This window comes from Perissodus microlepis, chromosome 12, assembly GCF_051167445.1.
Source record: "Perissodus microlepis isolate ML-2025 ecotype Zambia chromosome 12, ASM5116744v1, whole genome shotgun sequence".
Taxonomy (NCBI): Eukaryota; Metazoa; Chordata; class Actinopteri; order Cichliformes; family Cichlidae; genus Perissodus; species Perissodus microlepis.
The window spans coordinates 12,993,736-13,009,451 of record NC_140472.1 but is presented as its reverse complement, the minus strand read 5'-3'; the positions used below and the strand labels follow the sequence as shown (position 1 = coordinate 13,009,451).

The 15,716-nt window shown below is 40.3% G+C and overlaps 3 protein-coding genes across 5 annotated transcripts in view; all 3 read right to left on the bottom strand.

Moving 5' to 3' along the window:
* The window catches only part of LOC146375909 (tetratricopeptide repeat protein 28-like), a 182,463-nt gene extending 176,104 nt beyond the window's left edge, over window positions 1-6,359 (bottom strand). For both annotated transcript variants that reach the window (XM_084945428.1, XM_084945430.1), the window contains exons 1-2: window positions 6,121-6,359; window positions 3,310-3,606 (exon numbers count right to left, since the gene is read on the bottom strand). In XM_084945428.1, the coding sequence (XP_084801554.1) occupies window positions 3,310-3,606; window positions 6,121-6,150 (327 nt within the window). In that variant the 5' untranslated portion in view covers window positions 6,151-6,359. The remainder of the gene's footprint in view (window positions 1-3,309; window positions 3,607-6,120) is intronic.
* Window positions 6,360-7,745: 1,386 nt separating this feature from the next.
* Window positions 7,746-11,110, bottom strand: LOC146375908 (L-serine dehydratase/L-threonine deaminase-like). The gene is made up of 8 exons (XM_084946551.1): window positions 11,068-11,110; window positions 10,783-10,939; window positions 10,602-10,641; window positions 10,381-10,520; window positions 10,032-10,123; window positions 9,416-9,643; window positions 9,198-9,322; window positions 7,746-9,114 (listed from the first exon to the last, which is right to left on the bottom strand). The coding sequence occupies exons 1-8, from the start codon at window positions 11,079-11,081 to the stop codon at window positions 8,921-8,923; spliced, it is 990 nt and encodes a 329-aa protein (XP_084802677.1). The 5' UTR covers window positions 11,082-11,110; the 3' UTR covers window positions 7,746-8,920.
* A 2,221-nt stretch (window positions 11,111-13,331) lies between these two features.
* hectd4 (HECT domain containing E3 ubiquitin protein ligase 4) overlaps window positions 13,332-15,716 on the bottom strand; it is a 40,197-nt gene continuing 37,812 nt past the window's right edge. For both annotated transcript variants that reach the window (XM_084945907.1, XM_084945908.1), the window contains exon 76: window positions 13,332-15,631. In XM_084945907.1, the coding sequence (XP_084802033.1) occupies window positions 15,495-15,631 (137 nt within the window). In that variant the 3' untranslated portion in view covers window positions 13,332-15,494. The remainder of the gene's footprint in view (window positions 15,632-15,716) is intronic.

The following is a 15,716-nucleotide window of genomic DNA, read 5'->3' as shown; positions in this document are numbered from 1 at the left end:
CACATTATTTCAAAAGACTTTTGCCAGCTTACAGAAGCTTTAGTCCATTAATCAGCATGAAAATAACAGAACCAGTAACCAAGATGCAATTAAATCCACATTACAGGTGGTGTGAATGAAAGCACAAAGAAAAGCACGAGAGCTGTGACAACTCTCCCCGTGATATCAAAAGCTAGTTTCTTTATTCTGTACACACACCGAGATTAGATGAGAGCTGCTTTAATGGACTGTCATACCAACAGGGAAGCATTACACCCCAGTGGTTTTCATCCACATGAAAAGCAGAGCACCGCTGAGAGTGGCAAAAGATGAGGTCTTCAAATCATACGCACACACACAATGCCTTTCTTCCTGTGACGGCAAACTCCCGTGTCATCACCCAACGCCGCAGGAAACAGAAGCTTTATGCTCCATCAGGGTGTCAGCATCCACTCCTTACGCATTTACTGGATATGGTGCCGCTGTAATTAAAGTCCCCTTTCAGCACTCCACACACCATGACCTTTTCCATTGCAAACACTCATTGTCTCAGTTAAACCCAAGGCCTCTCTATTGGGACATAAATGGACATTTTAAGCTGCTGAAGAAGAAAAATGGATCGAAATAAATGTGTTAAAAAAAAAAAAAAGAAGTGTGGCAGCCTTGTGTGAAAAATGAGGCTTGATGGTTTTTCACCACCATTATGAGTGGGTGTAATCTGCAACTTTGGCAATAAAGATTTGAAGAGACGGAATACCCATGACAAGTGCCATCATAACCTGTAATCAGAAGATATGCAAATGATAGAGATGTTTCCCCTGATACTGCGGTGCCAGTTGTCTTCTGGGTCCCCAGGAACTCTCCTGTCAGCGCTCAAGTAGGAGAATAGGAGTGATGACAGAAAGGCCTGTTTGTTTAACATGTCACTGGAACAGCAGTGCTGAGAGGGGAGAGCAGATGGAGGAGAAGAGCAGCAACGGATTTCCATCTAGAAAAGAGCATTGTCCTCTCAGTCGCTAAAAGACACTTGAGGCGCAGAAAAGGATCACAAAACGCTCACTGCGAGCAGATGCCGAAAGGTTTGCCATCTTACGGTGATGCCACACACCCAGCGTGTCGATCAAAAAGTTTGCAAGACTATCGTTCCCTTTGTTCTTCCATATCAATAATGCACAGCAAAAGACGCGCCATTGTACGCCGCAGTTTCCCTCCATCACTGGCTGCAGATTAAAAATGTGCGCAGACACAACGCGTGAGCCCCGTGTCTACGAAATGGCACCCTATTTTGTTCTCATTTAAGCTTTTTATATTCAGTAACAGGGAGAGGTACAAAGGGCCTAAAGCTGTCTTGGGTCATTAAACCCCACATTTTCTTTCTTCTTTCAGAATGTGTTTTCTGGCAGTTACAGCAAGGAAAGCTGACAGATTAGACAGGGAGCTCCTTCACAGGCTGGCTGTGGGCTTCAGGAGGGTGGGCTGCAGCGCGGGGCTCGGGGCAGCAAAACCACGCCTGTCACCGTTTGATGGGCCAGTGCAGAAGTGCAGTCATAGGGAGGTATGATTGATGATATTATGTACTCACACAGGATCTGAATGCCAGCACACTCCTGTGATTTAATCCCTGTTCTTTCATCAAACATCGAGCCACAGCAGATAGACTACACTCCACCAAGCCCTTCTTTCCGAGAGGCCAACACCATGAGTGTCAAGGCAGATATTACGAAGCTTTTCTTTGAATCATGAATCAGAGGCTAAATTCTTTTTTAATGTATCAAAACATCAACCTATACATTTTTCATGCAGGAAAGTTTGCTTTCACAAATGCTCCACCTTAATCTTTTATTAAACACACTAATTCAGAAGACAGAAAAGCATGTTGAAAAGCATCAAGGAAATTAAACTGGCTGCTGTTTTGTTCTGCACATAAAAAAACCCTTGAAAATCTATTCCGGTTTGACAAGACTGCCCCCTAGTGGTGAGTCGAGAGATTTAATTTCTGCAAAGCAATATTGTGTAATTTTTAATACATTGACATAAATCCCTTTGTTTCCTGTTACAAACTAAGACACAAGGGTCAAATTATACATCAACATCACGATGAACAAAAGCCCGGGCATGAGAGTGAAAACTGTCAAATGGCAGTAAATCCAGGCTGAGCAGAGCTACACAGATTAAGCGAACCATCCCCCAAGTCAGACCACAAAGAGTTCATTGTACTTGGATAGCGTGTAAAAAGGAGGCGAACGATTTTGGCAGTGATTTTCAATTATAGTTTGGTCTCAAAGGCCTCAGAGGTTTTGTGAAATTTCTCCCACTGTACGAGATGCAAGAGAGAAAAGTGACACCATAAAGTCAAGACTACTGTTACAGAAATTTATAATATCAAGTGAAATATATCGGACTAGCCGGAGCACACGATCACAACAACAGAAGTATAAAAAGCTACAGTAAACAATAGGTGTGTTTAAGGCTGCACTCAAAGTCCACAGACAATGGGACAGGACGCACACGTCACCGACATAATAAGAAGTGACAGTGTCAGCTCTCGCTGCAATGACACACTTTCACAGAGGAGGAAACCTACCTGAGCAAACGAAGACGCACAACCTCAGATCAAAGAAGAGGTGGCCGCTGATGCATCATTGGTAGCGACAAATTATCATCAATACCACTCTACCACATTATCATCAATCTCTCGCTGGAGAGACAAAAGTATCTCTGCGTGCTAAATCACGAAATCAATGCATTTCTATCACTGAGAGGAATTGGTCTGCTAGTGATCTCTGTGGCTGAGTAATGTGAAATCTATCGCAGGTTAGTCCACGTGGCTTGGACAAGATCAAAGACAAGACCCCAGAAAAGTTTGTATTGATCAGAAGCCACAAGGTTGAAACTGAAGGAGTGGAAACGTGATGGGGATTTGATACACTTTAAACTAAAGATAAATGATCTCATTTATGGGAGTAAAGACAGCGATGCAATGAAAATATAACTATGTGGCTACTTCATTACCAGCTGCGCTGAAAAAGCTGCCTCTGCTGCCAGCAGTTTTTATAAAAAGATGTTTTTTAATAAGCACATTTGGCACGTGACACATTTCAATCTGTGCCGCTTAGATAACCCACTTTAGATTTAACCTTTGACATTCGTGGCGATGACACTCTATTTGTGCGCTACTCAATGATTTCTATTAAAAAACATAAAATGGGAGATGTAGCATGAACAGTTGTTTAGTTCACTTCTTATGTTGTTTTATTTTGCAATAAATAAAATAAAAAAGCCCCTCGTTCTGAGAATCCACAGCTTTTTAGGCTGTTGAGGTGCACTTACCTTTGGCCACTTGGGATTAAGCTCACAAGCTTTCTCAGCATCTTCCAGAGCTGCTTGGTGTTGGCCCAATTTGAGAAAAGCCGCTGAACGGTTACTGTACAGGATGCAGTTCTGTGAGTCGACCTGCAGTGCATCACTGTACAAATGAACGGCTGCCTGAAAGTCACCTCGCTGACATGCCTCATTGCTCTGCTGCACTTTCTCCATGAACTCAGCTTTGCTCAGACCGTACCTGGCCCCGTCGTCTCCAACGCACCGGATAGGTCTGCCCGCTGTCCGAGAACCGAAGATTGAAAACTGGAGAAAAGGACAGGGAGCAGCCGGAGAGCTTTGATCAGTCTGACTGAAAAAAAAATCACAACACTTAACCAAGAGGAATTCCATTAAGCAGAGACCTCGGTGAGTGTTTTTCCAAGGTTGATATTTTAAGCTGTCATAGTCGGAAAAACACAAGTGAAGCAAATTTCATTAATGATGGCTCAGTTCCATTAAGTGTCCTGCAAGGCCACGACAGTGAGCCAACACGCACACTAAAAGGACCTTGGAAGTGGCTCATTTAAATGGAACACAGTCATTTTTATTGTAATCAATTACACCTGTGCTTTTGCTCCTGCAACATGCCAAAAATGTCTGCTGCCCACTGCTACCACTGCAGCACTGAGAACATGCACCTGAAGCACAAGGGACCGTTAATGAATGAAATGAATATGAAGCAGGGTGTTTTTGAAAGAGTGCATGACCCAGAGTCTATGCCAAACTCCTGTGTGCCAAAATAAAATGCATGTGCTGTGGTATTTGAGCTCAATAAGCCCTTTTCACAGCAGATATTTTGACGTGTCACATCAGGACACGGGTGCAATTTAGAACATTACTGCCAGCTGAATTGCAAGTGAGGCTCGGAGCCTCATTTTTGTGCATGCTAGCTTAGCGATACGGCCTCTGGAGAAACTGCTGTCTGTGATTCTTCCTGCTGTGTCATGTGTTGCGAGGTTGTGATCCTGGTAGTATGTAAATAGTGCAGCTTCAACTCTTGCAGATGTGTTGCTGCAATATGACTCAAGTCAAAAGTTGACACAGCATGAGGGCCAAAATAAAACACTTTATAAGGCATCTGTTGTTTTTACAGTTTAAATAAAGGTTGTACAAAACAATCAGAGCTGTGCAAAACCATTGCAGACAACATTTTCTGTCTTTAGCTGCAAACTTTAATTATTTCTGCACATATGTTAACTTTAAATGAAAGCACAGTTTGTCATGATGTCACTCTTTACCAAGTAACCTTTTATCTTCAACTTCTCAGAGTCCACAGCTGTTCTTCTTTCACACTTTTTTATTACAGCGTTACACATAGCGGTTTAAAGAACAACATCACTGTGACGTTCAGCCTAATAAAGACGTCTTCACTGCACTGCAAAATTTCCTACCACAGCAAATATAATATATGTGTTAGTGCAAGGCTTTCTCCCTGTCCCTCTTTATTTTCCACTCTTGCACTAAAACAGCAGGAAGACCAACTGTATTGACTCAGATCTTACTAACTGCAACAAACCGGTAAGCATCTGATTGATTACAGTAAGTAGGAGAGCGTTGTGTCCGTTTAACAGGGACGGCTGGCTGAGTATTACTGAATCATGAAATTCATTTCGGGCTGCCTGGCTTTTGGGCTTGCTTCCATTATACCTCTTTCTCACCACACCTCCTCGGACTGAATTCTGGGATAGGGCTGGCTTGGTAATTACTTCCAGAGGCCCAGGGAGTAGAAGCAGCAGAAAAAAAAGAGTGCTTCTATGACAACCGTTAAATAACCTTTTGTATCACATGACAACAGAGAAAAGATCATGGTTTTATATGTGTGTGTGGGGGGGGGGGGGCATCTCGTTTTTCTATTGCACCTCTAAGAGCAAATTCAGCACCTGAGGTTTGATAAATTCGTGTACGGTAAACCTCTGGAGGTTTTTAAAGATTTTTTCTTCTTCTTTGTCTTTCTTTTTGTGTGTGTGTGTGTGTGTGTGTATATAAATACATATAAACCATAGCTCACCTTTCAGAAACACACAAACAGGCTGAGTTTGTGACATCTGCAACACAACCAACACTATCGCCAAGCCTGACATTCAAAGGTTTGCTCCCAAAGGAGAGGCAGGAGAGGCATCTATTATGGATTAGTGCTTCCAAGGCCCAAGAGAATGCAGGTTTTGACAGAAAAGTCCGCTCTCTGCTGTCTAATCTGCTACAACATACAGAGGGGGGGCTGCCCACTGCATGTGGGCAGCACTGGGCAGGAAGGGTGGAGAGTGAGAGATAATGAAAGCCTACATCAATACAGAGGACACCCTAACAACGTAATCATAAGGAGACAGAGATAGAGAAAGCAACTTATCTCTCCTACTGTAATGTAGTCCAGACTGCAGGATGGTCACAGTTCTCCTGGAGGAACTGTGTGGATTTGCTCTCGTTAATACACAGAAACTATCTGCCACTGTAAAGTCTTCTGTTCGTGCAAAAACTAAATAAATGTGCTCCAAGTTAATGTTGGAATCGAGCGATATTCAAATCAGATTTACGCTGGTTATTATGTACACTGGGACAGCCCACACATCCAGTGTGCAGAACAGTGCTGTATGCATGACTGGAAAATCGATAGAGGTCTTTTACGAGGTTTTCACAGAATGGTCATTTGGTATTTCCTGTCCAGGACGCGGAGTAAAAAAGTAATCCGGGGGCAATAAAATACCAACAAGTTGGAAAATGACAGCTGGCATGACAGCCTACGAAAGGTTTAGGGTTTTTTTTTTAATATATATAATTTACCTTTTCTTTCAGAGTCGCTTGCTTCTCCATCCCGTTTGCCTGCGACGGGTTATCGCTCTCATCCCATCACACTCTTTGTTGACTTTGTGACTGTTTACGCAACGAGAACTCTTCCAAGCGTCGCCAAAAAAGTCCACGTTGCAGCGAAAGAGTTGACAAAGTGCGAGGAAAGGCTGAAAAACGGAGCTGTGTGGCTGTTCAGGAGAAACTTTTTTTCTCAAGGAAAGTGCGCCATGTTGTCAAATCTTTTCCTTTTTTCTTTTTTTTCTTGTCTTTTTTTCCCCTGTTGCCATAGCGGATTTTCTGAGCGCTGCTGCGCACAGAGAGGCAGGGAGATCTGCGGGAGACGGGGGAAGAAAAATCCAGATAATAATGTGTTACTTGGGACATTTTTAGGGGGGCATTTACATAGTAGAACTAAAATCAAATGTGTCGGTTTTTTGTTTTTTTTTGGTGAGGCCGGTAAAGTTCTGCTGTAGACCGGGGAGGGTAAATATGCATTCACCTTATGCAGTCACCAGAGGCACTCCCTTCAGGTCATATTGTTGGGACTTCCGTGTAGGGCCACGTGGATTGGGAAATCGGTTTGAACTGTTTATTTGGCATTTGACTGTCGAGGTTGTGCTGACATGTAAACAATGTAATAATAGACAGTGAGGCGCTGATCAGATAATGCCATTAAAAAGCCAACAAAAATATAACCATTACTGCATGTGAGGCCTACCTAGGTTAACCCCTATAACCCTGTATCTGAACCCACTCAGTCACAACTCAATAAACTATAACCACAAATAAAAATGTTTCTTAACACTCAATAATACAGCTGTAGCTGGTCATTTTAAAAGCAACACCCCTATATCAGGTCAGACACAATCAGGTGGCGAAGCTGGGTTTACCTGTGTAACAATATTATTCCCAGTTTTCCAGAGATGGCGTTGATGATGAAGTTCACACAGTTTTTGTTTGCAATCATCAAATATCGATTTTTGTTTATTTGATGCATGAATCCAAAAGCCTTGCAGATGAAGTTGTAACACATTTTTCTAATACTTGTTTTAGTATCAGTGCAGTGTAGCATTGAGATATTATGTTACATTTTTAAATCTAGGGCTTGAAATTATTATATGAACATATGGGTAAATTTTCACTTATTAATGTGGACTATGAGGAAATAAATATAAAGCTTTGACGTTGCACTCTTCACATGAGCAAATTAACTTAACAATCGCATCATGAAGGCTACTTTTTAGATTATTTTTTTTCCAATCAAATCTGTGGCTTAGATATATTTTTAATTCTCATAAAGACTGAAACTAAAATAGGACTTTTAAGTAATTAATTCATTATGTGCAATTCCTCACCAACAGATGATGTAACAATCCTTCACGGAGAAGCTTTAGGCCTTTAAACAATTTTTAATCCTTTTCACTCAAAAAGAAATATTCGTGTTAGCTATTGTAAAAACTACCATTGCTGTGTTGTCCTAACTAAACATTTTTGCATTCTTGATTTCTTAAAAGCTTGGAGTTTGAATCTTGCTCAGTTTTGAGTATAAATTAAAAGTTGCAGTAAGGTGAAAAGTGTTGAGCTATTTGCTAAGAAAATAGGAAATAAATGAAGCGATTTATTGAAACATTGAAAAAAAGACATGGAGATACAGTATATAAGGTATAAAGAGACTTTTTACAATTGTAGCGCACTTGGTAATCAATATTTGGTATGCCCACATTTATTCTCTAACATAACTCTCTTAGACAAGCTTGAGTAATCTAAAATAGTTCTTCATGCTGTTTTTACTACACTGGCAGTGTGTTTGGCATCAGTCATGTTGAAAAATGAAGCCACTGTCATTCAAAATCCTTTTCAGATGGTATTACATGTTTGATCAAATTCTGAATGTACTTTTCTGTGTTCATAATTCCATCAGTTTCAACAAAAATCCCAAACATCACTGGCTGAAATTTAGCCTCAAACTATCCCCTACATATGAATGACAAGACCTGTTGACACTGATTTTCAGCCCAGTTCTTCTTTTTTAATCCTCTATTTGTTCAGCTCGCTCAAATTTTTTAAGGAAATGCTGCACACCATGCTGTGATGTTCCAGATTTTGGGCTAATAGCTCTTTGGGAATCAGCTTGTTGGTGCAAGAAAATATATATTTTATGCCAATCAAACTGTTGATTAACTCTCGAGAGCTATTGCTCAAGACAGTTTTTTAAATTACAATAAATAAATAAATAAATACAGTGGCTTTTTGCAAGTAAAATACAAAGAAATCAAAGGTGGCTCAAGACTTTTGCCCAATACGGTAAATTGAAGAACTTGTTAGTTTTAAGACAAAGAACAGAACTATAGTTTAAAATAAAGAATAGTCTAAAATTTGGTTATTTTTAAGGCCAATAACTAATAAATAATTAGACCTGGGTTTTTTTTCACATATTTTGTGGTGAACAGTTACACACTGAGTGAACTGTTTTACGTCAAATGGAGTTTTGTGCATCTTTACTAAATTTTCATGTTGGTGCCTAACATACAGTCAGTATACACCACATATATACCATATGTAACGGCCCTACAAACAAAACATACTAAATACAAATCAAATGCAGCTTAAATGTGGGTTAAATTATTGTTTTTCAGACAGACCTTATAAACAGAAACACAATTAAAAAACATATCCCATCTTTATTAAGTGCTACATACAAGTACTTATAATATATTACAGAGAGTAAAATAGAGTTTAGGGTTTGTGAGCAGGTGGGGAAAAGGAAGAAAGGTCAGGAAAACTCAGGGTGAAGTTAAATAATGCCAAGCTGCTTTTTCAACTTGTTCAGTTGCTCCAAGCTGATGTTGTTTCCGCCACACACCACAATGACCACAGGGCCCAGGTGCTGCGGCAGCTTGCGCTCATCCCTCAGCCTATAGATAATGCCACTGTACACCGCTGCCAGAGCAGCACCACAGGCAGGCTCCACCAGGATCTTCTCATCATCTGCAGAGGCAGAATATCAGGAGAGATCGGCGATCAGATCGGTCATTTCAAATCTGTTGTTTGTCTCTTCAGGTTGTACTCACCCACAAAGCGTTCAACAGCTTTCACAGCCTCCTGGTCTGTGACTACTTCTGACAGAATCGGGTGTTCTTGTGACAGTTTCATTGTCTGCGCTGAGACCTTTGCCACGCCCAGTGTGGTTGCAACACTGTAGAGTATAATACAAGGCCGCTGTTCACCACCAGTCCGAACATTTGTTGACACCCTTATTTTTTTTAGTTAATTAGCTAATCAGCAGTACCTTGTAATTGCAGGTAAAGTCACATGCTCTCCAGCCTCCATGGCTGCATGGAGGCTATGTGCACCCATGGTTTCCATGGCTACAACAGGGACGTCAGCCCAGTTGGCGCGACGCAGTCCCTCCACCACCCCGTTCAGCAGGCCCCCGCCTCCCACTGACAGCACTATCGCTCCTGGCTTCTCCTTCAGGTCGTGCTCCAGCTCCTTCACCAGAGATGTGTGGCCTTCCCTTTGTACACAAACGCAAGCTGTCAGTTTCTAGAAACTCAGCACTGATTTTGCTTTAATGCACAGCAATATAGGAAATCTCTGCATGGTGCAGCCTGGTTTATAAAGCTTGGTTGTGGCATATGATTATCAAATGCTAATTATATACCAAGTAGCCCATAATTTCAATAATTTATGGTTAAGCTTAACACTTTGAATGTGACATCTCAAACAAATTAGTTATCTGACAACCTCCCCCAGAATAGCTGTGATAACATACATCTTGCCACATCATCTCATTGACTCCTTGCAACTGCTCTGTTCATGCATGATAAGACAGGTGTCACAGTAACAGAAGGCTAATGTCAACACAGTCACAGCTCAGAGGATGCCAACTGAAGCCATCTTACCAGATGAGGGGATCATCAAAGGGAGGGATGTATATCCAGCCAGCGTTGTTTGCCACAAGCTCCTGTCCGTATGCAATGCCTTCATCTACATTCTGTGGAAAAGAAAAGATACAAATGATCTGGTATACCCCCCCCCCCCCCCCCCCCCCCCCAGTTCCCTTCGGCATTATCCAAGGTTGGATATTTGCCTCTCAATGAATCAATGAAAACCATTTAATAGTCATCTTGTGTTCTAAATGTAACCTGTGGGTTAATAAAATGAAGCATATTCATTCAGAATCTACCACCCTTGTACATTCATTTGTTCTGGGAAAAAGTAAAAAAGTGACTGAGGAACATTTAAACTAACCTTGCCATGGATGATCACAGTGGCTCCCTCGTCCCTCATTTTCTCCACTGTTATGTTCGGTGTGACGTTTGGGACAATGATAGTTGCAGGAACCCCGAGCTTGCGGGCAGAATAAGCTGCTGCCATGCCGGCATTTCCTCCTATTGAAACAAACAAACAAACAAAAAATTAGACACACTGAATGCATCAATATGGTAAAGTAGAGACTGTTGTATTCTCACCTGAACAGCAGACAAATCGCTCATATCCTCGCTCTGCCAGCTACAAGGAAACGCATAAGAAACATGTCAACACAGAATTCATGAGCCAGTAAACTGATCCTTGCCGGTTTCTTTCACTCCCGACAAGATCCTCTTTCAAATGCAGGGGAAATCAAATCATTGCCAGATAGGAATTACTCACCGTTTTGCACAGGTGACCGAGGCCCCTGATCTTGAAGGATCCTGTCGGTTGCGACGAATCCAGCTTGAGGTAAATAGAGGTCCCGGCCAGTTTGGTCAGGGCAAGGCTCTCCCTCACTGGAGTGGCCATGTGAAGATCCTGCTGGGTCTTCATTTCACTTTGGACCAAAGGGCAAGCAAATGTTTTTCAAAAAGATCAAAAATTTAAAACATCAACCTAAAAAATTACGAAATGTCAATTCACAATGAGGTCATTTATACGAGAAGAACGCAGGTTTCAGCTCACCTAGTTGTAGACATGTTTCCTTGAATATTACAGATCCTGTGGATCCTTATGCTTGTGTCTCTTTATCACTAAAATTTGTCAAATTTATATAGCACTTGTCTGTGGACTTGACAAACCAAACCCATTTCTCAACCAATCGGCATTGCTCATTCAGACCAGACTCCTCCCAGTCATGATGAGGATGAGACAACCCAAAAGTGAATGACTTTCTGCATGCAAGCACAATTTTTGTGAAATGTGCTTATTATTATGTTATTATTATAACAATCTGAGAACCAAATCATAGAAAAAACACAACCTCCTGCTTAGTACTGATACAGTTGGGAAAGAATATTAAAAAAATGTCCACAAAGTAGATGTTATTAAAAACAGTTCCCTGTTATTAGCTGCCTAGTTTCATTTTTTTCTTGTTTTATTTGAATCTACCCATGATGGATTTACTTGCTCTCTCCCATCTAAAGGAGTTGGACACAGTGCTGGCATCCCCAATCACCAACAAACAAAGGCAGGCACTGAGTGTGAGTCATTGTGTCACAACTGAATTTCCAAAAAAACTGTCTGAAGACATGGTTACAAAACACAGTCATCATCACCCATTTTTCTTGACAGTCATCGTTCCATTGAAACTGTTTCTGAATCATTAGACACCCGCCTAATTGTTCATGGTCTGAATTCACTCTGGATCCTTTCTGTGTGGAATTGTTCTCTGTGTCTGTGTTGGTTCTCTTTGGATTCTCCAGTATCCTCCCACAGTCCAGAAGCATGCAGCTAATGTAGGTTAGGTTAACTGGTCATTCATTGCCCATAAGTGTGAATGTGAGTACGAATGGCTGTCTGTCTGACTGCCTCTCAACCTATGGCAGCTGGCATAGGCTCTAATCGCCTGCGCAACACTGAATTGGATAAGTGGAAAAGGATGGAAGGATGTTTTCTTTTGCTTATTAAGCAACTTAACACTCACCTATGAATCATTCAAGCACCTAACCAGTGTTGTGTGTTTACATAACAGACAGCTTAGCAAAAAAACTATTTTGAATTGTATGGTTAGGCACTTTGTTACTAGCAGCTGATTTTCCCCATTTGTAAGAAAAATGCCAATGATAACACAGTTTGGCATAAAATAGCATTTTAAGGTTTAAGCTAAAAACTTGGGATATCTGGGCATGGAGTGCAGTGTGCACACCATGCTACTGCACGTGTATACAGTGCATATTATATATATATTATATTTGATTTGTAAATCGCTTTGGTATAATATTTCAAAAACAGCATTTAAGCTAATTTAATTTGGAGTTTAGCTACTTGTTATGTCTCCATTACACCGCATTTACACTCTGGTCTCCTTAAGTGAGTAATAATTGAGTTCCTGGTGGTGTCAGAGAGCCCCTTTGACCGCATGTTGTCCATTCACAGCAAAATCTTCCAAATGCAAGCACCACACTTCAAATCAACTCCAGGCCTTTGATCTGCTTAACTGATAACAACATGACAAAGGGATTGCCCACACCTGTCCAATAAAGAGCCTTTTAGTCGATTGTCCAGTTACTTCTGGTCCCCTTTAAAAAGGGTGGCACATGTTAAGGAGCTAAAACTCCTAAACCCTTTATCCAGTTTTACTGTAAATACTCTTAAATGACAGCTTAAAGTTTACATTTACACATTATGTCCATGTCCATTATATAACTATTACTGGAATATGTTTCAGTAAACATAAGTAAACAACTAAAAAAATAAAAATAAATGTGTCAGTGTTCAAATATATATAGACCTAACTGTATGTCTTAAATTTGACCTTGAAATTTCAGCAAAGCAGTATAAAAGCTCAGTAAGCACTGACAGCACACAAAGTATTTTGGTCTCTTCCTCAATTACACACATTGCTCAAGACTGTTTTCTTTGAATAGAACACATAATGAAACTGAATCCACCTAATGAGTTAGTGAGAAACCATGCTATGATATTTAGAGCTAGAACTTCTGTAAAAAAGTATATGTTTTACTGGCAGTTACTTAACTGCCAGTAAAACATACAAAGCATGTTGTAAAATAGACAAACCATGACGTCATGATGAGAACTAATTGTCAAAAGAGACTGGTAACAGTCACATTCACCAAGTCACATCACCAGCACTGGCTGGTCAAGTATGAAAATGTGAGGGTTCCTGTGACCAATAACTTAAAGACCAATTAGTTAAAATGATAATTAGATCAAGAGCAAAAAAACAAAACATAACAAAACAAAAACACAACAACAAAACCGTCAAAGAGTATTTGTACATGAAGACATTTCTTTATTGTGACACAAATCTCAAATGCCATCTGATTCTTTACATCTGTATAATCCATTTTTAGATATGTTAAGTTTCCGATGTGCAGAGGTAAGACAGTAAAAGTTAAGTTAATGCAACCATAAATAATTGTAATAAATATCAAGTAAATGTACAGCACACATTTTATCGTAACACCTCCTTGTATGGATATGTCCGTTTTATAACCTTTCCTACCCCTCCCAAGAAGGAGTAGTAGAAGAGAGAGCGTCCCTGTTAGCAGCGGTGTATCACCCTTCAAAAGGAACTGAACCAAAAACCAAAAAATTTGCAAGCAATCAACAACCCAATTAGTCAAATATCAATTTTCGCTGTGTTTTTCAGTACTATCCAAGTAAAATGGCGATTTTACTCACACAAGAAAAACATGTTTCACCATGAGTAGAAGAAATTGAATCCATCTGAGTACAAGACAAAGGTGATAATAATATTATTGGTATTTCCAAAAAATTCATAAAAAATAACAACACAACAAACTGGATATCCAACAGACATCAGCTAGTTTGCTCATTTTAGAATCTTTTCTTGGAAGAGTAGTGCAAACCGAAAACCAAAAGTTATAAGGTGAAGTGAATTAGCAATTAATAAAAATTGCCAAACATAACTTTAGTCTATTTACATTTTTTTCCATCCTATTTATTTATTTTATTTTATTGTTCTTTAAACACAGCTAAACATTTGGTTATGGGTAATTTGACCAAAAGAAAAAGAAAAGAAAAAAGCAGAATGCTGTTCATTTCTCATTAAAGAAAACTATGAAAAGGCAGAACTCAAGTTAACCCGCTGCCCCTCCCTCGGTGTACGTGTGAAGATCACGTATATTGGGAATAGGAAACCGGAACATTCACATTCAGTATAAGTTATTACACAAACAATGTGGAAGAGCAGCAGCTCATGGGTTCCCTTCCTGTTTTCACAATGCAACATAGGTTTCACAATTTGTAATGCAACTTTATAAAAAACCCCAAAACAAAACAAAACAAAACAAAAAAACAGAGCAGGCTTCGATTACCATCGTCCAATCTACCTGACCCCTCGTTCTGCCACAGCTACTAAGGTATTAAAAAAACAAACAAAAAAAACAAACAAAAGAGAAAAAAAAATAAAAGTATCTATCTATTCATAAACTAATAGATTAATATGACTTTTTACATGACTTAAATACCCTCCCTTCAGAGACTTGGATAAAATGTAATCAGTTTATATAGGCATAAGTTAGTTTGTCCATTAGGAGTTCATTTTTATTTAAAACAGGCAGTAAACTACATAATATCCTGTACAGCACTTGTTCACACCTTCTGCCTGCTTATACTTGACAGGTTCCAAGACTAGACAGCAATACAAATTTCTTTTCTTTTCTTTTTTTGGGGGGGAGAGTCATTGTACCTTAAACTCAAAAGCCATGATCATCATCTGATTTTCACACACAGCATCACCCTCTTGAGAGAGGCTCCTACAGCAAAGGCATGTTTCTGAACATCACCCCCACAGAGGGGTGGCAGAGGGAGGCAGCTAGGTTAAGCGTTAGGAGAGTAAATGTTTGTTTTGTGCCATAATGGCAATGCCAAATCCAGCGAGTCAGACCGAGATTACAGTGTTATCATTATGTTAAGCAATCGTGAATTCAATTAAATTCAAAGTGCTGATCTCAAAGTTAGCCCGTAACGCTGCTAAATTCACAGAATTTGACTGAACCTTGTTAATCCTTCTGTTAAAGGAAAGGGGAGGAAAAGGTGAACAAAAAGTCTCACAGTTGGTTCACTTCAGCGTCGTCCTCAAACTCCGTGTCAGTGCCAATTCAGAATATCTTCCCTGAATTCCCTTGGAAAAAAAAAAATACAATAACAAGAAAAAAAAAAAAGCAAAACAAATCAAAATAATGAAACATACGATTTGTGTAAACTGCAATAAAAAGCAGGGATAAACAAAGCATTGCCACTGAAAATGTAATAAAATTAACTTTGTGACTTGTCGATGCAGCAGAGCATAAGGTCTGTCTCAGAGGAAAGTCCAGGAACTTGGGGATGAAGGGAGAAAAGGGGTCACGGGTGAGGGTGAGGTTTGGGGCACATGGGGGGGAATATTCGGTTGTCAAGTCTTCTCAGCCGCTGAGTGGGTCCTCGCGGTAGTGGATGGCGTAGCGCAGTTTCTCCAGCATCACGTCCAAAGAAGTATACTGGGGCAGTTTCACCATGAACATACAGGTCTCCACCCGGATGTAGCGCGAGTCTGGCTGACCTAAAGGAGAAACAGGAGTTCATAACCCAGCGCTTCTCTCCCAGTTATGCATGTTTGCCAGTTGTTAATGAACCAGAAGCCCAAT

Coding starts and splice junctions, on each gene's coding strand:
- LOC146375908 (XM_084946551.1), bottom strand. Junction 10,642..10,782: donor TCGGTCACCTGTGCAAAACG/GTGAGTAATTCC, acceptor GTTTCCTTGTAG/CTGGCAGAGCGAGGATATGA. Junction 9,644..10,031: donor TTTGATGATCCCCTCATCTG/GTAAGATGGCTT, acceptor TTGTGTACAAAG/GGAAGGCCACACATCTCTGG.